General features: G+C 43.7%; 1 protein-coding gene across 2 annotated transcripts in view; it reads right to left on the bottom strand.

Moving 5' to 3' along the window:
* FOXK1 (forkhead box K1) overlaps nucleotides 1-24,001 on the bottom strand; it is a 58,027-nt gene that overhangs the window by 10,771 nt on the left and 23,255 nt on the right. For both annotated transcript variants that reach the window (XM_032231423.1, XM_032231424.1), the window contains exon 2: nucleotides 18,757-18,954. In XM_032231423.1, coding sequence (XP_032087314.1) covers nucleotides 18,757-18,954 — 198 coding nt within the window. The remainder of the gene's footprint in view (nucleotides 1-18,756; nucleotides 18,955-24,001) is intronic.

The raw sequence follows: 24,001 nt of genomic DNA, 5'->3' as shown, positions 1-24,001 counted from the left end.
CCAAAGAGTTGGCAGAGGTTAACAGAAGCCACGCACAATTTCGCTTGAGGTTGATGTTTAACTCACCGCCGACGGTAAACAGACGATCCTACCTTGCAAAGGTGGATTTTGTGTTTTCACAATAAACATTACAACTCAGTGGCCCCTTCTGAGAACACACTGAGGGAATCGCATCTTTTAACTTTTTAAAAATAAAAATAATTTCAATAGCAACGTTTACAGAGGAGGAAAAAAAACCTGCCATCGTGAGAAAAAGGAAGAAAAAATATTGTTGGGGATTAAAGTAAACGTTAAAATAAACATACACCTGATGTTAAAAGCTAAATCCCATTCAGAAGACCGTTTCTCATCCAAACAATCATCCTAAAATCAACCGATTTAAGTAATTCACCCTATTTGACTCAAGTCTCCCCATGTTTATCTTTCCTGCATTTTTCAACCTTGCTTTATACCACAATGTCAATTTTTCCATGTGACTTTTGGATCCAAATGTAACTGCTTACTTATTAAAAGCCAAATATATCTATTAGCTGCCAAGATTGGTTTCTAGGATGACTTCAGTACGGTGTTCCTTGTTTGTGTCCTAAACTATGGCTTCCTTCATATCCCAGTTTGTTGAACAAACTACCACGTTTTCACACGTGGTAGTGTGATAAATAATCCCTTGTGGCCCATAATAAATTGCGATCTGTGGATTTTCAAAACGTTAACTCTCACCGTTGCATAATGACCCTTACAAATTTGTAGCGGAGTTTAGATCTGTTGATGATTAAATTATCTTTATTGTTCTCCAGAAGTTAATGATTCAACCTAGACTGGGGCGTTACAGGACAATGTTTAACCAGTTCAACTGAGTAGATTCTTTTCAGATAGGTCAAAAACAGTTTGTTGGTTCACAACAGATCTCGAACTGAGTGGCTTCACCTATTCACATTATCCCATAGCTTCTTAAGTTTTGGCTTATGATGGCTTTACATGCTACTGTTTGCGGCCTTGGGTGTTGTGTGAACCCAACAAGATAGCAATAGCAATAGCAATAGCAGTTAGACTTATATACTGCTTCATAGGGCTTTCAGCCCTCTCTAAGCGGTTTACAGAGTCAGCATATCACCCCCACAGTCTGGGTCCTCATTTCACCCACCTTGGAAGGATGGAAGGCTGAGTCAACCTTGAGCCGGTGAGATTAGAACCGCTGCAGATAACAGTCAGCTGAAGTGGCCTGCAGTACTGCACCCTAACCACTGCGCCACCTCGGATGGAGGCAAACCAACCAGCCAATGCTTAGCATAAAGGTGTCCAACCGTAGCAACTTCTAAGACTTGTTGTAGATGTTCACCTTTGTAACCCAGGGATGTCCAAACTTGGCAACTTTAAAAACTTGTGGACATGCTGGAGGATTCTGGGAGTTGAAGTCTACAAGTCTTAAAGCTGCCAAGATTGGACATCCCTGAGTTACAAAAATGAAAGATCACGTGAAAATACCACTTTATAAGGCCTTGGTAAGGCCACACTTGGAATACCGCATCCAGTTTTGGTCGCCACGATGTAAAAAAAGATGTGGAGACTCTGTAAAGAGTGCAGAGGAGAGCAACAAAGAGGATTAGGGGACTGGAGGCTAAAACATGTGAAGGACGGTTGCTGGAATTGGGTGTGTCTAGTTTAATGAAAAGGAGGACTAGGGGAGACATGATAGCAGTCTTCCAATATCTCAGGGGCTGCCCCAAAGAAGAGGGAGTCAAACTATTCTCCAAAGCATCAGAAGGCAGGACAAGAAGCAATGGGTGGAAACTAACCAAGGAGAGAAGCAACTCAGAACTGAGGAGGGATTTCCTGACAGTGAGAACAATTAATCAGTGGAACGACTTGCCTCCAGAAGTTGTGAATGCTCCAACACTGGAGGTTTTTAAGAAGATGTTGGATAACCATTTGCCTGAAGTGGTGTAGGGTTTCCTGCCTGAGCAGGGGGTTGGACTAGAAGACCTCCAAGGTCCCCTCCAACTCTCGATATTCTAAAAAAAAACCCCACAAGTCAAGTCACAGCCTTTGCATTTTGTGCATTTCAATTTCTTGCTGATCAAAAGGGTTTTGCCAGGGATAAGGGCCACAAGAGGGCACTCACAGCTGCCAGCCTAGATGAAAACACAACACTGCCAAAGATCAACACAGGAAAACAGAAGAATAAGCAATGGCTGCTTAAGCTCCTGGCTCTTTCAGGAAAACATGTTGTAGGAGGATTAAAAAAAACAAGCAATCTTGGTCAAGTTTAGCACTTAGCAACAGCAATTCGACTTATATACCGCTTCATAGGGCTTTCAGCCCTCTCTAAGCGGTTTAGAGTCAGCATTTTTCCCCCAACAACAATCCGGGTCCTCATTTTACCCACCTCGGAAGGATGGAAGGCTGAGTCGACCCTGAGCTGGTGAGATTTGAACAGCCGAACTGCCGAACTAGCAGTCAGCTGAAGTAGCCTGCAGTACAGCACTCTAAACACTGCGCCACCTCGGCTCCTCAATTTTTGATAGGCACGCCGCCAAGGAGAACGAAGGCTGCACCTATGTGCCTATATGTCTGTCTGTGTGTATTATTATTATTTTTTTTGAAAGGGACACGTTGTGCAAAGAACAGGCTTGGTTAGTTTGATGCATCGCCTTTCATTAGAGCTTCAAAAAGGTTGCCCCAGAACCTCGAAATGTGCGGAGGAGATACAGACTGCCACACCCCGACGGAATTTCCCTGGAGAGACCGTCTGAAGCCTTCCACGCTGTAGCCGAGCGAGGAACTCCTCAGGATGGCGTCCACGACCCATTGTGGCTGCCTTGCCGTCGACGCAACACACCCACCCTGCTGTTCGCAGAGCGGCGACAGCCGCTACCAAGATTTCATGCAGAGCGGAGTCTTCTTCACGGGCGTAGTAACACAGTGTTTTTTCAACCTTTTAAGACGGGTGGACTACAACTCCCAGGATTCCCCCAGCCAGTTAAAATTTTCCTGGGAATGCCCGGACAATACTTTTTGTATAGAACTGGGATGGCGAACCTATGGCATATGTGCCACAGGGGGCAGGAGGAGCCCTCTCTGCACGCACGCGAGCTATCGCACAGCTCAGCTGCACCCTGCATGCGTGCCTCCCACCAGCCAGCTGATTTTGGGGTCTCTGCCACACGTGTGGGAAGGGTGCCGGGGAGGGTGGTACGGCGTGCCCCGCCGTGCCCCGTTTTTGGTCCCAGGATTGCCCTTAATCGTTCCCAGCATGAGGCTCTTCTCCAGTGAGAAGAGATTCCTTCTCATCAGGTGGCCAAAGCATTTGAGTTTCCTCTTTAGGATCTGGCCTTCTAAAGAGCAGTCAGGGTTGACCCCCATGGACAACGTTCCTCCAGGCTTTCCTGTCCTCTACCATCCTCTGGAGTCCATTGAAGCTCACGCCAACTGCTTCGGTGACTCCATCCAGCCACCTCCTTCTCTGCCGTCCCCTTCTTCTTCTGCCCTCCATCATTCCCAGCATGAGGCTCTTCTCCAGGGAGTCCTTCCTTCTCATTAGGTGGCCAAAGTCTTTGAGTTTCCTCTTCAGGATCTGGCCTTCTAAAGAGCAGTCAGGGTTGATCTCCTCTAGGAGATCAACCGGTTGGATGGCCTTGCAGTCCTTCTTCTTTTGCCCTCCATCGTTCCCAGCATGAGGCTCTTCTCCAGGGAGTCCTTCCTTCTCATTAGGTGGCCAAAGTCTTTGAGTTTCCTCTTCAGGATCTGGCCTTCTAAAGAGCAGCCAGGGTTGATCTCCTCTAGGACTGACCGGTTGAATGGCTTTGCAGTCCTTCTTCTTTTGCCCTCCATCGTTCCCAGCATGAGGCTCTTCTCCAGGGAGTCCTTCTTCCTTCTCATTAGGTGACCAAAGTCTTTGAGTTTCCTCTTCAGGATCTAGCCTTCTAAAGAGCAGTCTGGGTTGATATCCTCTAGGACTGACCGGTTGGATGGCCTTGTAGTCCAAGCGACTCAATGCAGGGGATTTCTCCAGCACCAGAGTTCAAAGGCCTCCATTCTTTGGCGCGCAACCTTCCTTATGGTCCAACTTTCACAGCCATCCATTGCAACTGGGAAAACCACAGCCTTGACTATACACATTTTGGTTGGCAGGGAGATGTCTCTGCTTTTTAGGATGCTGTCTAGATTTGCCCTTATTTCCTCCCCAGGAGCAATTATCTTTTAATTTCCTGGCTGCAGTCCCCATCTGCCATGATCTTGGAGCCCAGGAAAATAAAATCTGTCACAAACAACCATGGTTAAAAACCGTCATAAACCCATATCCGGTCTCCTTTAAGGAAGAGCTAAATTATCCTAAAGTCAGGCAGGAAAAAGGCGAGAAAAACCACTTGCTCATCTCTTACTACCTGGCCAGGAACGAAGTAGATTTATCCCTTTCCCCCCCGGAGGCATTTCTCAAACGGCATCACGAGACCTTCTGGGAAGGAAAAGCAACATGGTCGTTGGTGCTCCACCAAAGGAGTTACCTCACCACCTTGTCAGATGGTCTTCCTGCAAGACAGGACTTGTGAAACCCAAGGCTGCTGCCAGCTGTTTAGGTAGATTTCCACAGCTGGCAGAAAGCAGTTGGTGCTTCCTCTGTGCCTGGTTTTGTTTTTCTGGATTTTCAATTTTGTACCTTGATTTGATGAGGGACGCGGTGGCTCAGACGCTGAGCTTGTCCGTCAGAAAGGTCGGCAGTTCGAATCCCTAGCGCCGCGTAACGGAGTGAGCTCCAGTGACTTGTCCCAGCTTCTGCCAAACTAGCGGTTCGAAAGCACGTAAAAAATGCAAGTAGAAAAATAGGAGCCACCTTTGGTGGGAAGGGAACATCCTTCCGTGTGCCTTCGGCGTTGAGTCATGCCGGCCACATGACCACGGAGACGTCTTCGGACAGCGCTGGCTCTTCGGCTTTGAAACGGAGATGAGCACCGCCCCCTAGAGTCGGGAACGACTAGCACATATGTGCGAGGGGAGCCTTTAATTTTACCTTGATTTTATTGGTCGGATAAAGGTGGGGGTGAGAGAAAGAGAGCTTTGGGAGATGCTGAACTGAGGCAATAGGACTACCGTTTTGAATTAATGGATCCTCAAAAGGTGGTGGGAGATAGAGGAACGCAGGCTCACCTAAGCCAAGATGTGACAACTTTAAGAAATCTTGTAGGTTCAAGGTGGATTGAAGTCTGAATGAATGTACCCATCCATAACTCATAGGGGAAGGAGGGAAGGAAGGAGAGTAGGAGAGAAGAAAGGAGGGAAGGAAGGAGGGAATGTAGGAGAGAAGGAAGGGGGGAAGGAAGGAGGAAAGGAAGGGGGAAAGGAAGGAGAGAAGGAGAGAAGAAAGGAGGGAAGGAAGGAAGGAAGGAGGGAAGGAAGGAGGGAAGGAGAGAAGAAAGGAGGGAGGGGGGAAGGAGGGAGGGAAGGAAGGAGGGAAGGAAGGAGAGTAGGAGAGAAGAAACGAGGGAAGGAAAGAGGGAGGGAGGGAAGAAGAAGTAGGACCATTGTAAGATAAGATGGATCTATGGGATGGTAAGAAAGCAATTTTCAAGTATATTGAAAATTGTTATAAATACATATTATTAATAACAGTTATGAGATCATATAATTGTGAATGTATATATGAAATTGATAAAATAAAAAAGGAAATTATTTAAATTAAAAAAAAACTCATAGGAGTTACAGAAATGATTTACCAATGTTGGGTTGGAGATGGTTCCTCAATGTCTTGGTTTGACCAAGAGCCTTAGATTCCTGGAAAGACCTGCCATCCAAGTATTAACTGGACTGGACCTCATTTCACGTCAGAGATCAAGTCTGCCTTAGGCTTGTCATCTGCTCCCTTTATTCATTGGACTAAAAAAGTCCTGAATTTTCAATCAGGGCTTCCCAGCCTTAGCAACTTGATTTGTGGACTTCAACCCCAAAATTCTCCAGTCAACACAGGTGGACTTCAACCCTTGCCCAATGAGGGAGATGGCTGGTTTCTAGATAGATAAGATAGCTAGATAAGGCCTCCAGAGTTCCCCAGTCAGCATGTTTGGACTTCAACTCCCAGAATTCCTCAGCAACCTGCTGGCTGGGGAATTCTGGGAGTTGAAGTCCACACCTCTGCAAGCCATCAGGGGTGATAAGATATCCACATTCACGATGGATATTTGTGTGGTGAGAAACGGGGTTATGTTTTTATAGGTAAAGGTTCCCCTTGCACATATTCGCTAGTCGTTCCTGACTCTAGGGGGCGGTGTTCATCTCCGTTTCAAAGCCGAAGGGCCAGCGCTGTCTGAAGATGTTTCCGGGGTCAGGTAGCCAGCATGAATCAACACCGAAGATGCATGGAACGCTGTTCCCTTCCCACCAAAGGTGGTTCCTATTTTTCTATTTGCATTCTTACATGCTTTCGAACTGCTAGGTTGGCAGAAGCTGGGACTAGTCATGGGAGCTCACTCCATTATGTGGTGCTAGGGATTCAAACCGCCAAACCGACGACCTTTCTGATCGACAAGCCCAGCGTCTTGTCCACTGAGCTACCATGTTTTTATTTTTATAATTTGTTCTATTTATGAGTGTCGATTGCATCGACAAATTGGTAGATCGCGTTGAGAGATTGATCTTTTCTGTTTATTTGAAAAAAAATAATGGCATGGCTTTGTACTTGCTGTCTGTGGCTTCTCAGCTATTTAGAGACACATGCCACATAAAAGGACTTGTAAGGCATGCTTCAGAAAGTGTTTTCTTTAGTTTCAGCAACAGAAAGATCAGAGTTTTTCTAGCAAGGAGAGGAACATCCGAACGAGTAATTTCCATCTGTCCAAGCAAACTTTTTCAGATTCAGAAACCTAAGAATTAAATCTCAGAAGCAGGAATTAGGATGGAGCGTATTACGCCCAATAGTCAAACTTTCATATCATTAATCTTATTTTTTTTCCTCCTGACTATTCCAGGTTTTTGTTTTCCCCTCTCTAAAAATATGAACAGCTGAAGGCCAGATGATATAACTCTATTTTATGATCGTAAGGATGGCTGGCTTTTTCTGTCTGGTTAAACTACATGTTTACATTTAATAAATATACCAAATGGGGTAATTTTACGAGCATGCTAAGGAGTTTACATAAAGCGTTTTATGTTTTACAAACAGCAAAATCGACACAGATCATCTGCAAAAAATATATATCATGATTATTACTGATTCCCATTTTTTACGGGAATTTTCCCCCTCCCGTGAGAAAACTCCCATATTTTTGATATTGATACAGTTACGTAAGAATCAGAACTTGGGGGGGGGGGGGTTACAAAACTGAAAATTGTGCACTCCAGCAGTCTAATTAGGAGTTGAAAGAGAGAATAAATTATTGATTTTTTGTGTGTGTGGGGGAACTACCACTAAGAAATCTCTTACTGAGTTGCTAAGCTGTTGAAAATCAGATTGTGAGAGCACAAAGATGAAGCATGAAAGAATCTCTTTAAAAACAGTCATGTTTAGGTCGAAAAGACAAGTCCTTCGATGCCTTACAATCCAAACTGAACTTAACTCTACAGCGGGAACATCATTTTTGGGACATTTTCACTTACAAACAAAAGTTCATTACAAGGACAACATATACTGTGTGTCTGTGTATGTGTATATATGTGTATCTCTCTCTCTCCTATCTGCCCCCTCTCTTTATCTAACTATAATATCTAATCTACATCTAATCTACATCTCTATCATCTATCCATCCATCCATCCTTCCATCCATATCTATCTATCTATCTATCTATCTATCTATCTATCTATCTATCTATCTATCTATCTATCTATCTATCTATCATCTATCTATCTACCCCCTCTCTTTATCTAACTATATCTAATCTACATCTAATCTACATCTATCTATCTATCTATCTATCTATCTATCTATCTATCATCTATCTATCTATCTATCTATCATCTACCTCCCCCCTCTCTTTATCTAACTATAATATCTAATCTACATCTAATCTACATCGATCTATCTATTTATCCATCTATCTAATCTACTTTACCTCACCCCTCTCTTTCTGTCTATAATATCTAATCTCCATCCATCCATCCATCCATCCATCCACCCACCCACCCACCCATCTATCTCATCTAACTTACCTCCCCTCCTCTCTATTTATAAAATCTTATCTTATCTTATCATATCTAATCTACATCTATCTATCTATCTATCTATCCATCTATCTAATCTACTTTACCTCCCCCTCTCTTTATCTGTCTATAATATCTAATCTTCATCCATCCATCCATCCATCCATCCATCCATCCACCCATCTATCTCATCTAACTTACCTCCCCTCCTCTCTATTTATAAAATCTTATCTTATCTATCTATCTATCTATCTATCTATCTATCTATCTATCTATCTATCATCTATCTATCTATCATGTATCATATCTAATCTCTATCTATCTATCTATCTATCTATCTATCTATCCATCCATCCATCCATCTATCTAATCTACTTTACCTCTCTTTATCTGTCTATAATATCTAATCTTCATCCATCCATCCATCCATCCATCCATCCATCCATCTTACCTTCCCCCTCTATTTATAATATCTTATCTATCTATCTATCTATCTATCTATCTATCTATCTATCTATCTATCTATCTATCTATCTATCTATCATCTACCTCCCCCCTCTCTTTATCTAACTATAATATCTAATCTACATCGATCTATCTATTTATCCATCTATCTAATCTACTTTACCTCACCCCTCTCTTTCTGTCTATAATATCTAATCTCCATCCATCCATCCATCCATCCACCCACCCACCCACCCACCCATCTATCTCATCTAACTTACCTCCCCTCCTCTCTATTTATAAAATCTTATCTTATCTTATCTTATCATATCTAATCTACATCTATCTATCTATCTATCTATCCATCTATCTAATCTACTTTACCTCCCCCTCTCTTTATCTGTCTATAATATCTAATCTTCATCCATCCATCCATCCATCCATCCATCCATCCATCCACCCATCTATCTCATCTAACTTACCTCCCCTCCTCTCTATTTATAAAATCTTATCTTATCTATCTATCTATCTATCTATCTATCTATCTATCTATCTATCTATCTATCTATCTATCATCTATCTATCTATCTATCATGTATCATATCTAATCTCTATCTATCTATCTATCTATCTATCTATCTATCCATCCATCCATCTATCTAATCTACTTTACCTCTCTTTATCTGTCTATAATATCTAATCTTCATCCATCCATCCATCCATCCATCCATCCATCCATCCATCTTACCTTCCCCCTCTATTTATAATATCTTATCTATCTATCTATCTATCTATCTATCTATCTATCTATCTATCTATCTATCTATCTATCTATCTATCTATCTATCTATCTATCATATCTATCAATCTATCTATCTATCATATCATATCATATCATATCTATCTATCTATCTATCTATCTATCTATCTATCTATCTATCTATCTATCTATCTATCATTTCTAACTTGTTCAGCTTTCCTTTCAGCATGCAACTGTCACCCTTTTTTTGAAAGTTACTTTTATTTCAATCTGTTTCTAACTGAACTGTTTTTCTTCTATTATTGTTGTTGTTATTATTATTTTTTAAAAACAAGACCGTGGTTAAAAAACACCAAACATTTAAAACCTGCAGCTTTAAATGGTCTGAAACCTATCCTTCCCTTTCGTGTTTGCTCACAAAGGTAAAAGTAGCTTCCGGACAAAACAGGAAAAAAAAATCCACCAACTTGCATTTCAAGTTTTTTTTTTTAAAAAAACCTCGAAGGCTTTATTAACACCCTGCCTCTGAAGCCGTACACCCCAACTTTCCTGCTTTATATTTTCTGTAAAATCTTGGCTCATTAACCTTTTTTAAAAAATATTTTGGCAGTTTGCAGACAAAGCATGATCTCACTGCAGGATGTTTCTCCTGGCATTTTACACCCAGCCAAGAGCTGCTTCCCTTCCCTCTCTCTTCTGCTAAGAAGTAAACACAACACAAAATACCCGCACATAAACTTTGCTTTCTTTTTATATATATATATATATATATATATATATATATATATATATATATATATATATATATATATATATATATATATATATATGTGTGTGTGTGTGTGTGTTCCTGTTGTTTGACAAATCCAAATTCAAAACAAAGCTAACTTGCTGAAGGACTGGAGGAAAATCTAATTATTATCGCCTAGACTTTAACGTAGAGAAACAGCAATTTAAGATTTAAGCAAAGGGTTTAAAGGGGGGGGGGAACCCCAGAGGGGTGGGAGGGAGAAGAGGAAGAAAATGGAAGAAAGGGGGAGGGCAAAACACCCTTTTAAAAGCAACAGCCTCTTTTTTTGCATCGGGAGAGCTGAAACTGCTGGAGTTGGCAGGTTTATTTTAAACAGGGCATAATTCTAACTAAAAAAAAACCTTCACCACCACCATACTTTCGATTTTAAAAGAGTAGAATGTCAGACTTAAGTACTTAAGATTTATTTCTAAATTTAGAGTATAGGTAAGGTAAAAGGTTCCCCTCGCACATATGTGCTACTCGTTCCCGACTCTAGGGGGCAGTGCTCATCTCCGTTTCAAAGCCCAAGAGCCAGCGCTGTCCGAAAACGTCTCCGTGGTCATGTGCCCGGCAGGACTAAACGCCGAAGGCGCAAGGAATACTGTTCCCTTCCCACCAAAGGTGGTTCCTATTTTTCTACTTGCATTTTTTACGTGCTTTCGAACTGCTAGATTAGCAGAAGCTGGGACAAGGAACAGGAGCTCACTCCGTTATGCGGCTCTAGGGATTCGAACCTCCGAACTGCCGACCTTTCTGGTCGACAAGTTCAGCATCTTAGCCACTGAGCCATCTCATCCCGTATAGATTTACAGATATATTGTAGTTATTAAAACAGACTTTGGAGGTCCAACCCCCTGCTCACGCAGACCTGTACTAGGGTTTTGAACCACCGAACTGCCGACCTTTCTGATCGACAAGCTCAGTGTCTTAGCCACAGAGCCACCTAGTCAGGTAAATGTATTATATTTTGCAGCAGTTTACACAGTAATATTGTCCCGATTTCTACTTTCTACCTCTTGTTTCTAACCCTTTATAATTCTCATATTTTTTTAAAAAAAATATGTATCCATCACTCATCTCCATTAGATAAAATTGATGTTCTTCAGACCCCAATTTGGCTTAAAAATTTCCCTAGAACAAAAAAAAAACCCTCAAAAAAGAGAATTGCAAAACTTTTACGTCGTGGTGCAGATTTGGCTTTATCGAAGGGAACTTAATTTAAACTGTGTTTCCTTGGAAACCAGGATAGGGAGGAAAATCTTTGGGAAAACGAAGAGAAAGAGAAGGAAAAAGTTCCCAGCCATTTTCAAAAAGAAAGTTAACCCAACAAGGAGGAAACACAGAGAAGCAGAGCAGGGATGAGCTAACTAGGTTTATTTTGACCATATTCCTATCGTATTTTGGTTAATGCGGACGCTTAGCTTAAGCCAAACAAACGGGGAGTAATAATAATAATAATAATCGTAATGATAACAGTTGGGAAGCGTGTGCCAACGGGGAGGGAAAAAGAGGGTGGCGCAGTCTCTGGTTTCCAAAAAGGAAAGGATCTTTGCTGGAAAACTTTCCCCGGACCAATCAGGAAGACGCGGGGAGAGGGCACACCAAATTAGGTAAGCAACGGGTGCCAAAAGGGGTGGGATGGGATGGGGAGGGGAGGGGGGGTGGAAGGCAGGGAAGGAGAGGAGAAGCTGATCTCATGAGAACGGCTTCCCAGCACCACCAGGAGGGGGAGGAATCCGGAGAGAAAACTTCACTTTTATTTCTTTTCGTTTTTTTTCCGCCTTCTGGCCAGGATGGTTTGGCATTCCTCAAGACAAGCCTTTGCAAAAAGAGATGGGCCTGGGATCGTGGCAAGCTCGGGGAAACAAGCCTCTTGGATCAAGGGTGTGTGTGGGTGTCTCCCACCCACCCCCCGTTTTGTTGTTGTTAGTCACAAAGTCGTATCGACCCACATCGCGGCCCCATGGACAACGTCCCTCCAGGCCTTCCTGTCCTCGACCATCCTCTGGAGTCCATTTAAACTCACAGAAGCCTCTCCTCTCACCCTTCTCTCCCCTCAGGCTTGCCTCATTCCCCCCACTTCTCGTCCTTTCAAGTGGGGAGGGGAAGTAGAATGTCTAACTCCTTAGCATCAAAGCGGTTTTTCAGCTGGGGAGGGGGAGTATTGTATTTGTATTTGGTTTATTTGTATGCCGCCCTTCTCCAGGAGGGAGTAGAATGTCTGAACTCCCAGCCCGCAGGCCAGATGAGTCACATGCTGGCCATGGCCATGGCCATGCTCATGTTCAAGTGGCAGTTGGAACAGAGTTCTTTTCAGGTGGGGAGGGGGAGTAGAATGTCTAACTCCTTAGCATCAGAGCATTTTTTTCAGCTGGGGAGGGGAAGTAGAATGTCTAACTCCTTAGCATCAGAGCGTTTTTTCAGCTGGGGAGGGGAAGTAGAATGTCTAACTCCTTAGCATCAGAGCGTTTTTTCAGCTGAGGAGGGGGAGTAGAATGTCTAAACTCCCAGCCCGCAGGCCGGATGAGTCACATGCTGGCCATGGCCATGCTCATGCTCAAGTGGCAGTTGGAACAGAGTTCTTTTCAGGTGGGGAGGGGGAGTAGAATGTCTAACTCCTTAGCATCAGAGCTTTTTTTTCAGCTGGGGAGGGGGAGTAGAATGTCTAACTCCTTAGCATCAGCGCTAAATCCCAACTCAGTGCAGCCAAGGAACTAAAAGGGAAAGGAAAGAAGAAGAAGAAGAAGAAGAAGAAGAAGAAGAAGAAGAAGAAGAGGAGGAGGAGGAGGAGGAGGAGGAGGAGGAGGAGGAGGAGGAGGAAGGAGGAGTAAGTTTTAGTTTAATTTAGTTTGTAAGTTTAATTTTATTTATAGGCCGCCCAATCATGAAGGACTCAGAAGAAGAAGAAGAAGAAGAAGAAGAAGAAGAAGAGGAGGAGGAGGAGGAGGAGGAACAAAGGAATCAGGGAAGGAGAAAAAAACAGAGGGACTCTTGTGCAGCCTTGTTTAGAAAGATTGCAGTTTTGTTACCAGCTCAGCGGAAGTGGAAAAATGTTGAGTGACTTATAGAACGAGGGCAATGTTCAAACTTGAACTCCTCCTTCTTTGTGAGGAAGGGCAGAACGGGGGGGAGGGGGAGAGGAAAGAAAAAGAAAAATGAGAGGAAGGATTAAGAAGGAAAGAAGTGAAGGGGTAGAGAAGAAGGAAGTAAGGGTTAAGAGGGAAGGAAGTGGAGGGGAAGGAATGAAGGGAAGGAGGCAGAGGGGTAGAGAGGGAGGAGAGAGGGAAGGAAGGAAGGAAAAAAGAGAGGAATGGAATGCAGGAAGGAAGGAGACGGAGGGGTAGAGAGGAAGGGAGGGAGGAGAGAGAGAAGGAAGGAAGGAAAAAAGAGGGGAAGGGAAAGGAGGAGGAAGGAAGGGAAGGAGACGGAGGGGTAGAGAGGGAGGAAGGAGAGAGAGAAGGAAGGAAGGGAAAAAGAGGGGAAGAGAATGGAGGAAGGAAGGGAAAGAGATGGAGGGATAGAGAGGGAGGAAGGGAGGGAGGAAAGAGAAGGAAAGAAGGAAGAAGAGGGGAAAGGAATGGAGGAAGGAAGGGAAGGAGACAGAGGGGTAGAGAGGGAGGAAGGGAGGGAGGAGAGAGAGAAAGAAGGAAGGAAAAAAGAGGAGAAAGGAAGGGAGGAAGGGAGGGAGGGAGGAGAGGGAGAAAAGGAAAAAAGAGGGGAAAGGCAGGGAAGGGCAGGCAGCCAAGAAGGAAGGAAGGAAGGAAGGAAGGAAGGAAGGAAGGAAGGAAGGAAGGAAGGAAGGAAGGGGAAATCTTGTATTAAGACTCAGTATGAGACCATAAGAGAATTGGGGGCTGCTCTGACCCACCTCCACCTAAACCCTCTTTTGTGCGCCAAGGTGGCGCAGTGGTTAAATGCAGCACTGCAGGCTACTTCAGCTGTCTGCAGTTTTGCAGTTCGGCTGTTCAAATCTCACCAGCTCAGGGTTGACTCAGCCTTCCAACCTTCCGAGGTGGGTAAAATGAGGACCCGGATTGTTGTTGGGGGCAATATGCTGACTCTGTAAACCGCTTAGAGAAGGCTGAAAGCCCTATGAAGCGGTATATGTCTAACTGCTATTGCTATTGCTATTGTTCAAAAGGATGCTCAGAGACCAACTCAAGGCAACCATCAAAAGACCCCTCCCCTCCTTTTCATCGCTACTCAAAACAGCAGCAATGATAGAGGGTTAGCAGTGACCTATTTTGCCCACCCCTCTTCCTCCTTACTGTGTCCCACCTGGACCAAAAAGGATGGATGGATGCTATCAATTCACCTGCTTGGGTGACCCAGGTAAGAAAAGTCTCAAAACCGTTAACTCCAGCCCATCTAACAGAGCACCAAGTGGAACACAGCCAATGCAGTCAGATGTGGTCCCCTCTCAGCCTCTAGAGCAGGGGTCTTCATCCTTGGCAACTTTAAGACTGGTGGACTCCCAGAATTCCTGGCTGAGGGATTCTGGGAGTTGAAGTCCACAAGTTTTAAAGTAGCCTAGGTTGGAGACCCTAGCTGAGGAATTCTGGGAGTCTTAAAATTGTTTGGAGACCCTGACTGAGAAATTCTGGGAGTTGAAGTCCACCAGGCTTCAAGTCACCAACGTTGGAGACCCTGACTGAGGAATTCTGGGAGTTGAAGTCCACCAGGCTTCAAGTCACCAACATTGGAGACCCTGACTGAGGAATTCTGGGAGTTGAAGTCCACCAGGCTTCAAGTCACCAACGTTGGAGACCCTGACTGAGGAATGCTGGGAGTTGAAGTCCACCAGGCTTCAAGTCACCAACGTTGGAGACCTGCACTCTAGCAGGTCTCCAGCATCTCAAATTCAGAGGAGACTTCATTCTTCCCTGGATCCTTGGGTCTCTGCGGTGGAGATCTCGGGTCTCCTTCCCTCCACCAGCTTGGGAAAAGGACTCATGTTTCCCATCAAGACCAGCAAGCTGAAGCTTGCCTGTGTCAACACTGGCTCTAGGGTGTGCCGAGCAAAAGGCATCACCGTTTGGGGCACGTGATTTTGGCTTCCTGAAGAAAGTGAAGTCACTGCAGAAATTAAAAAGGCACTTGTTGCCTCCCCTCTCCCAGCTTCAGCGCCGTAGTTCCACCCAGGGTTTCCAACAAAAGCGTGGTAGCGGGTGAACTCACGGCTTTATAATTTCTGTTCCACGTGAGCTTTGACCCAAGTTGTCCACCATCATTATTGTCCTTGTTTTACAGCATGCCTTTTATGATTTTTATAAATCACTCAAGGCGGCAACATACTTGATACTCCTTTCTCCTCCTATTTCCCCACCACCACAACAACTACTAGTACTAATTTGTTTCTGGAACTCTGCACTTTGATACGGGCCGAAGGATAATCAATCAATATCCTGTTTCCCCTCCCAAAAAACAAGACCTCCCTGGATAATAAGCTCAATCGGGCTTTTGAGGGCATGCGCTAAAACAAATCCTCCCCCCAATAAGCCCTCCCTGAAAATAAGCCCTCCCTGAAAGTTGAGAACTTTAAGACTTGTGGACTTCAACTCCCAGAATTCTGGGAGTTGAAGTCCACAAGTCTTAAAAGTTCCCAACTTTGTACAGCCCTGGTTTAAACCCATGCGCAGCCGGTCCCCGTCATTCCTCTGGTTACTTGCTGCGCACACAACGCCAAGCGAGGAGGCGAGGCTGGACGGGGGGAAAGGGAGGCGGGAACACACCTCATTCACCCCACACAACCTTACCTAATGGCCGCTCCCACAATCCTAGCTACCGCTCAAATGGCTGCCACAAAAAACAGCGCCAGACCCAGCAATGCACAACACAGCAGCCGCCATGAGGTGACGACGCTCGCCACCTCCTGCACCTCAAAAATAATAAGACCTGCCTGAAAATAAGGTCAAGCCCTTATTTCGGGATGGTCAAAAGGAAATAAGACCCTGTCTTATTATTTTCGGGAAAACACGGTAAATCTACAGGTGTATTTTGATAAGTTTCCTGTATAAGGAGGTAAGAAACAGGTCTGCATTCCAAACGAAGGACGCATTGGGATCCCCATATCAAAACAACTTACCTTATGTGCGGCCAGAATCTGGAAAATAACATTGAACCCAGCACAGTCCTTAAACAAAATGGTTCAGTTGAGATCATTGTAGGTGGGACTGATTGGGGTAGATTCCAGGGGTGATACCAGAATATAATTTTTATCATATTTTATCTACATCTTAAATTATTGTATTCCATTCCAATTTCATTTTGGGCTCTTTTATTTTATTCCGATTTCTTTTTAAATCGTATTTTATTTAAGGGCCTTGGTGGCGCGGTGGTCAGAGTGCAGTACTGCAGGCTACTTCTGCTGACTGCCGGCTGCCTGCAGTTTGTCAGTTCGAATCTCACTAGGCTCAAGGTTGACTCAGCCTTCCGTCCTTCCGAGGGGGGTAAAATGAGGACCCAGATTGTTGGGGGGGGCAAGAGGCTGGCTCTGTAAACAGCTTAGAGAGGGCTGTAAAACACTGTGAAGTGGTATATAAGTCTAAGTGCTAATTGGGAAGGAAAGGAAGGAAGGAAGGAAGGAAGGAAGGAAGGAAGGAAGGAAGGAAGGAAGGAAGGAAGGAAGGAAGGAAGGGCCATGGTGGTGCAGTGGTCAGAGTGCAGTACTGCAGGCTACTTTTGCTGACTGCCAGCTAACTGCAGTTTGGCAGTTTGAGTCTCACCAGGCTCAAGGTTGTTTCAGCCTTCCATCCTTCCAAGGTGGGTAAAATGACGACCCAAATTGTTGGGGGGCAAGAGGCTGACTCTGTAAACCGCTTAGAGAGGGCTGGAAAGCGGTATATAAGTCTTAAGTGCTATTGCTATTCCAATTTCCTTTTAAACTGTATTTTACTCCAATTTCATTTTAAATGGTATTTTATTCCAATCCCATGTTAAATTGCTTTTATCAAACGTTAATAATAATAATTTGTTTCTGAAACTCCGCACTTTGATATGGCTAATCAAAGGCTAATCAATCAATCAATGTAATGTAATGTATGACTACCTGTATATCCTTGAGAGCATATGCATGTGAGAATCAAGAAATATAGCCTATCAATCTATTAGATTCAATAAATCATATGGATGATAGAAGGCCCCAGAAGAAAGAGATATGAACCAAAGTTTTCAGCTAAGATGATTTCAAAATTGACCAGAAATATTTGTAAACCTGTTGAACCGTTGCTAACTGTGAAATACGTGTTTCTAAAATATGCACTTGTATGGAGTAGTTTAAAACAAGAAGAATGAAACTGAGGAATTGAAAGTAATGTTACACAGGTGTTCACGGATAGTGACAGTGAACTTGTGAACCACGTATGTGGTTAGTAGAGCAGGATAAAGGATAGAGTTCAAGATCGGCTCGGAGCTTTTCGATTTATAGCAGCCCTTGTAGGACTTACTATATGTCATTGTCCCTCTGCATTAATATGTTATTGCAGTGCATTTTTGCTATTATATCTATTCATTTCTAGTGTTCCAAATTATTAAAAAACAAAAAAACCTCTGATCTTAAAGGAAGAAGTTTTGCTTGTGTTGTTGCTTTTGTTTCCTATTGGAATTTTCCTTTCACAGCATGAAAGACAAATTCCTTGTGCGTCCCATCACACTTGGCCAATAAAGAATTCTATTCTATTCTGTTCCATTCCATTCCTATTCTATTCTCTATTTTCCTTTCTGTTCTGTTCATTCCCTACTCTACTCTTTTCTATTCATTTTGTTATTCTCTTCTCTTCTGAATTCTATTCTATTCTTTCTATTCTCTATTTTCCTTTCTGTTCTGTTCATTCCCTACCCTATCCTATTCTACTCTTTTCTATTCATTTTGTTATTCTCTTGTCTTCTGAATTCTATTTTATTCTATTCTATTCCTTCTATTCTCTATTTTCCTTTCTGTTCTGTTCATTCCCTACCCTATCCTATTCTACTCTTTTCTATTCATTTTGTTATTCTCTTCTGAATTCTATTCTATTCTATTCTCTATTTTCCTTTCTGTTCTGTTCATTCCCTACCCTATCCTATTCTACTCTTTTCTATTCATTTTGTTATTCTCTTCTGAATTCTATTCTATTCTATTCTCTATTTTCCTTTCTGTTCTGTTCATTCCCTACCCTATCCTATTCTACTCTTTTCTATTCATTTTGTTATTCTCTTCTGAATTCTATTCTATTCTATTCTCTATTTTCCTTTCTGTTCTGTTCATTCCCTACCCTATCCTATTCTACTCTTTTCTATTCATTTTGTTATTCTCTTGTCTTCTGAATTCTATTTTATTCTATTCTATTCCTTCTATTCTCTATTTTCCTTTCTGTTCTGTTCATTCCCTACCCTATCCTATTTTATTCTTTTCTATTCATTTTGTTATTCTCTCCTCTTCTGAATTCTATTCTATTCTATTCTATTCCTTCTATTCTCTATTTTCCCTTCTGTTCTGTTCATTCCCTACCCTACTCTACTCTTTTCTATTCATTTTGTTATTCTATTCTCTTCTGAATTCTATTCTATTCTATTCTATTCTAAAGGGCAGAAATGAGAATTTTGGGGAAAAGTGGTGTTCACTGACATCTCGCCGGGCAGGGGATGATGGGTTACCTGATGGTGCCAGTGGGAGAAGGCAGGGGGCTGACCAGGTTCTGCAGATCCGGCTCCGGAATGTGGATCTTAAGCGGTGAGATCTGTGGGTAGAGAGGCCGTAGCGGAGGAGATGCCGCGTCCTCTCTTGCCTCCTCTCGATGGTAGAGGGACGTAAATTGGATTTTGATGACCGTGCTGGGAAACCGGATAACACACCTGTGTGGGAGGGGGGGGGGGAGAAAGGAAGAAAAACGGACACAACTGAATGTGTGAAAATGTAAAGCCGAGTTTAAACATCGGGCACGGATTTTAAAAGAATGCAGGTCTAGATGCCCTCCTGGCTCCCAAAACCGCAACCTGAAACTTGACACATCCATCAATGGGAGTTTTAACTAGCCACTATTATAGGCAGTCCTCGTTTTATGGCGGAGGCCCCAATTTCCATTGCTAAGCGATACGGTTTCTTAAATGAGTCCCGTTTTACTTTCTCGCCACAGTGATTAAGTGAATCCTTACGGTTGTTAAGCCGCTCAGGCGGTCTTTAAGTGAATCCACCTTCCCTGCTGAACTTTGCTTGTCAGAAGTTTGCAAAAGGGGAAATCACGCGACACCCCCCACCCCCCCGGGACCATCGTAAATACGACTCCGCTTTCCAATGTTGATCGCGTGGCACGGTCGTGAGTGTTTGGAAAAAAAACGGGTCACTCTTTTCAGGGTTGTTCTTATCTTTGAATGGCCACTAAACAGAGCGTTGTAAATCAAGGACTATCGGTACTGCAATTCTTTCCGGGAATCCCTTGAGTAAAAACTCGGTTTATTGCTCCCAGAATGCATGTAAACCCCAAACAAGGAAGCAAAAGAAAAACAGTAGTATTAAAAAAAAAAGTCACCACCCGAGGAGCAGGAAGTATAAAAAAGCTGCAGTGTTTTTCTTTACTTAAGGGAATATATATATATATATAAAACCTGAAAGGAATCTGGGAAAAAAAAATATGGGATCTCTATATTTCTTTTCCTTTTTTCTGTTTTTACAGCTATGCTTTCAAACAGCTCCCTGGGCTTCGGGGGGGGCCTCTAAGCAAGCCCCCGTAAAGAGGACGCCTTCCATAAATCACTGCAAAAAACTGTAAATTCTCCCGACATCTTAACATGACTGTTGCCTGGAAATATGTGCGTTGCAAGCTTTTGTTTACACGTAGGGATTTCCGTGGCAGTTAAAGCAATGTTCGCTCTTCCTATAAGCCATCAGCCTGGTTAGTAAGCCCGGAGGAGGGGGAGGGGGGGCTTGAAAAAGGGCGTATACACCGCCCCCCTCCAGGCCAAGATTCTGGGCCTTCCATCATAAAACTGTGGCAGTTTTTACAGTTCAATTATTGAATGTAAATGGTATTTGTTCCCCTCCCCTTCAAGGCAGGTAGGTAGGTAGATACTCACCTGCATTTTTGTCCATCTATTCAAACCGAGGGATCCTTGATGCTCTCTTGGTTGTTTTCTTGCAGGCGTTTCATGACCCAAATTAGATAACGTGGATAACAGTGCACTGATGATGTTACTTAGTTGGGTCATGAAATGTCTTTAAGAAAACAATGAAGCTCAGAGAGCACCAAGGACCTCTTATTGTCAACCCTGAGCTATAAACTTCCTTTCCATCCTTCCCTCCTTCCTTTCCATCCTTCCTTCCTTCCTTCAATCCATCCTTCCTTCCCATCCTTCCTTCCCTTCCTTCAATCCATCATCCATCCATCCATCCTTCCTTCCTTCAATGCATCCTTCCTTTCTTCCTTCCTTCCTTCCATCCATCCATCCATCCATCCTTCCTTCAATCCATCCTTGTTTCCTTCCTTCAATCCTTCCTTCCTTCCTTCCCATCCATCCTATCCTTCCTTCCTTCCTTCAATCCATCCTTCCTTCCTTCCTTCAATCCATCCTTCCTTCCTTCCATCCATCCATCCTTCAATGCATCCTTCCTTCCTTCCTTCAATCCATTCATCCTTCCTTCCTTCCATCCATCCACCCATCCTTCCTTTCTTCCTTCAATCCATCCTTCCTTCCTTTCTTCCTTCAATCCATCCATCCTTGAATCCATCCATCCATCCATCCATCCATCCATCCATCCATCCATCCATCCTTCCTTCCTTCCTTCAATCCATCCTTCCTTCCTTCCTTCCTTCCTTCCTTCCTTCCTTCCTTCCTTCCTTCCTTCCTTCCTTATTGGCCTGATTCAACCGTTTTAAAAAAAGATTTTCCCCCCAAAGTTTATTTTTTAAAAAACCAAAATGAATCACACACGGAGGATATTTTCCTTCCCCGCAAACAACCGCAGGAAGCTTTCTGACCAGGCATTAATATCATCGCATCTGATCGTACCTCCCTTAGAATAAATGAGAACTATTTGCAGCCTTGATAATGGCAGAAGACATCTGGACACATTTAATAGCTCCGAGGAAGATTCGTCTCATCGAGCGCAGGAAGAAGGGGGGGGGGGGGGAGAAACGACAACAAAACGAAACGCAATCGCTGTTTATTTTTCGCATTCCGGGTCGCAACGTTCTGGCCAATTTGGGGAGAAAGAAAAAAGACATTTGTTCCTGGCCTCAAACAAAAACGCTAAAAGCTTTTTGAGCTGGAAGAAATGATCCCAAATGCTGAAGTCCCTTCCAGCTTTTAAAACCGCAATTTGTAGCTGGACAATCATGTTAGCAAACAGCCGGTTGGTGAGTGTGCTCAGTTTTAAGATCCGTCTGGTGCCAACCAGGATGGGAAATACTGAAACAACTTAAGGCACGATGTGGCTTCGCTCTCTTTCCTGGTGTTTTGACCGAGGCTTCCCGAGAGCCTGAAGCAAACTCCTGGTCCCGACAAAAAAACTCTTTTATTAATTTGCTGTGAATTCTGCTCATTCACATCCAGCAAAGTCTTTCGAGGGAGGATTTACGGTCACAGACCTCATCTGGCTTGGAGAGCTGCCAGGACGATATCTGCAGAACTTGGCAAGGAATCTCGGAGAGTCACGAACCAATGAAGTGAACTAATGGTCTCCTGCAAACTCCACTCCCCTTTTGCTCCTCTTTTATTTCCTCTGGGTGGGGCCCTTCATCATCCACCTGTGGCCTTACTCCCAAGTCAACCCCTGTTCTTTAGCTCTTCCCTTCGTCTGGCAGCTCTGCACATGCGCACACTGGGAACAGGCTCCAGCTGTTCTTCTGCCTCACTGAATGTCTGACTCCGAAGGCAGCTGATAGCTGGCATACGGCTCTGGCCCCCTCTCTGCCTCCGACGCAGAGCCCTCCTGAGAGCCTTGCAGATGTTTCATGACCCAACTAGGTAACAACATCAGTGGTAGACGAGAAAGGGGCTCGTGGGATGGAAGAGGAGGACGAGGACTGTTGAATCCTTGGTTGCTTCCTTGAAGACGTTTCATGACCCAACTAGGTAACATCATCAGTCAAGCCAAGTCGGATTCACTCAACAACCCTGCGACTAACTTAGGAACTGCACTGATTCACTCAACAACTGTGCCAAGGAAGGCGGTAAAAGGGGGCAAAACTCACTTCACACCTGTCTCTCTTAGCGACAGAGGTTTTGGGCTCCCTTGTCGTCGTAAGACGAGGACTACCTGTAACTTGATTACACACCGTATTCTCCGATCGTGAAGTAGAGGAAAAAGAAGCTTTAAAAGGCCAAAACCGAGGTTGGGAAAAGCTGCCAGTTTCACATTTGGCTATGGAAATATATTCCTCCACTGCCCCATTTCCACCCCACCACCGCCCCAATTTTTTTTTTTTTTGTTAGCAGCCTTGGACTCTGGGAAAAAGAAATATTTAATAACTCCCCCCTTTTTCCTGAAATAGAGCCTGCACAGACAACCCGTTCCAATTCCACCCCATTGTTTAACCAAACAAGTCATAACAAGGCTGCTCCCCAAGTGAAAATCAGCGGGGAGAAATTCAAGACGTTGTTTTAAAAAGGAAAATGAAAAAGATGGTGCTTTCCAAAAAAAAAAAAAATGGGAGAGAAAAACACATCCTTTTGTTTTTTTTCCTACAACTTCAGCTGCAAAATATTACTTCCTTTCTCCCTTCTTAGAGGAAGCCGAGACGGATAAGCTACGATTCGTGGTTCTGGATGGCTGAGTCTCGCAGGTTAACCACGGAATAAGAGAGTTGGAAGGGACCTTGGAGGCCTTCTAGTCCAACCCCCTGCTCCAGCAGGAATCCCTATATACCAGTGATGGTGAACGATTCGTAAAAGAACCTTCCTGTTTAACCACGGCATTTCAATGCGTGACCAATGGTGGTCACACATTGAGGACGACAAGGATAAAGTTCAAATAACGTTTTTTCTGCATTCCGTCGAGAGTTTCCCAACAGCTTTCCTCGTGGGTAACCTGTTTGTCAACTTAAGGAATGTAAAGATTGTGCAGGCCTGTTCCCACTGGGGAAATAGTGTGGTTTTTTTAAAATCTATGATTTTAGCAGTTAGCAATAGCAGTTAGACTTATATACCGCTTCATAGGGCTTTCAGCCCTCTCTAAGTGGTTTACAGAGTCAGGATATTGCCCGTGAACAGAACATTGTCTAGATCAAGTTACTATATACAGAATGTTAATAACAACAACAATAATAATACTGTTTAGGTATACAAGGAGCTGAGGTGGCGCAGTGGTTAAATGCAGCACTGCAGGCTACTTCAGCTGACTGCTAGTTCTGCAGTTCGGCTGTTCAAATCTCACCTGCTCAAGGTTGACTCAGCTTTCCATCCTTCCGAGGTGGGTAAAATGAGGACCCGGATTGTTGTTGGGGGGCAATATGCTGACTCTGTAAACCGCTTAGAGAGGGCTGAAAGCCCTATGAAGCGGTATATAAGTCTAACTGCTATTGCTATACACGATAGCAATTTTTCAACTTCTAAAACTTACACACACATTGTAGTTATATTATATTTTGTAGCTGTGTGCATGATAGTATTTCCCTAATTTCTAATTTCTACCTCTTTTTTTTTAAACCCTAATACAAGAATTCCCATATTAAGGAGGAGTGGTAGAGGGGGAGGGGAAGTAGGGTAGAGGGGAATGATGGAGGGAAGATGGAAAGTTGGAGGGGGGCGAAAGAAAGGGTGTATGGAGGGTCGAAGAGGTACATTGGGTTTTTATTTTTTGGGGGTACTGCTGATAAGAGGAATGGCTGTGTTTATTGTTTAATGTTATATGGCCCCGGTAATGCACAGTATGTATGTGACTGTACGAAAATGAAAATGGAAAATA

The sequence above is a fragment of the Thamnophis elegans genome, chromosome 14 (genome assembly GCF_009769535.1).
Source record: "Thamnophis elegans isolate rThaEle1 chromosome 14, rThaEle1.pri, whole genome shotgun sequence".
Taxonomy (NCBI): Eukaryota; Metazoa; Chordata; class Lepidosauria; order Squamata; family Colubridae; genus Thamnophis; species Thamnophis elegans.
This window is presented reverse-complemented; position numbering and strand designations above follow the sequence as displayed.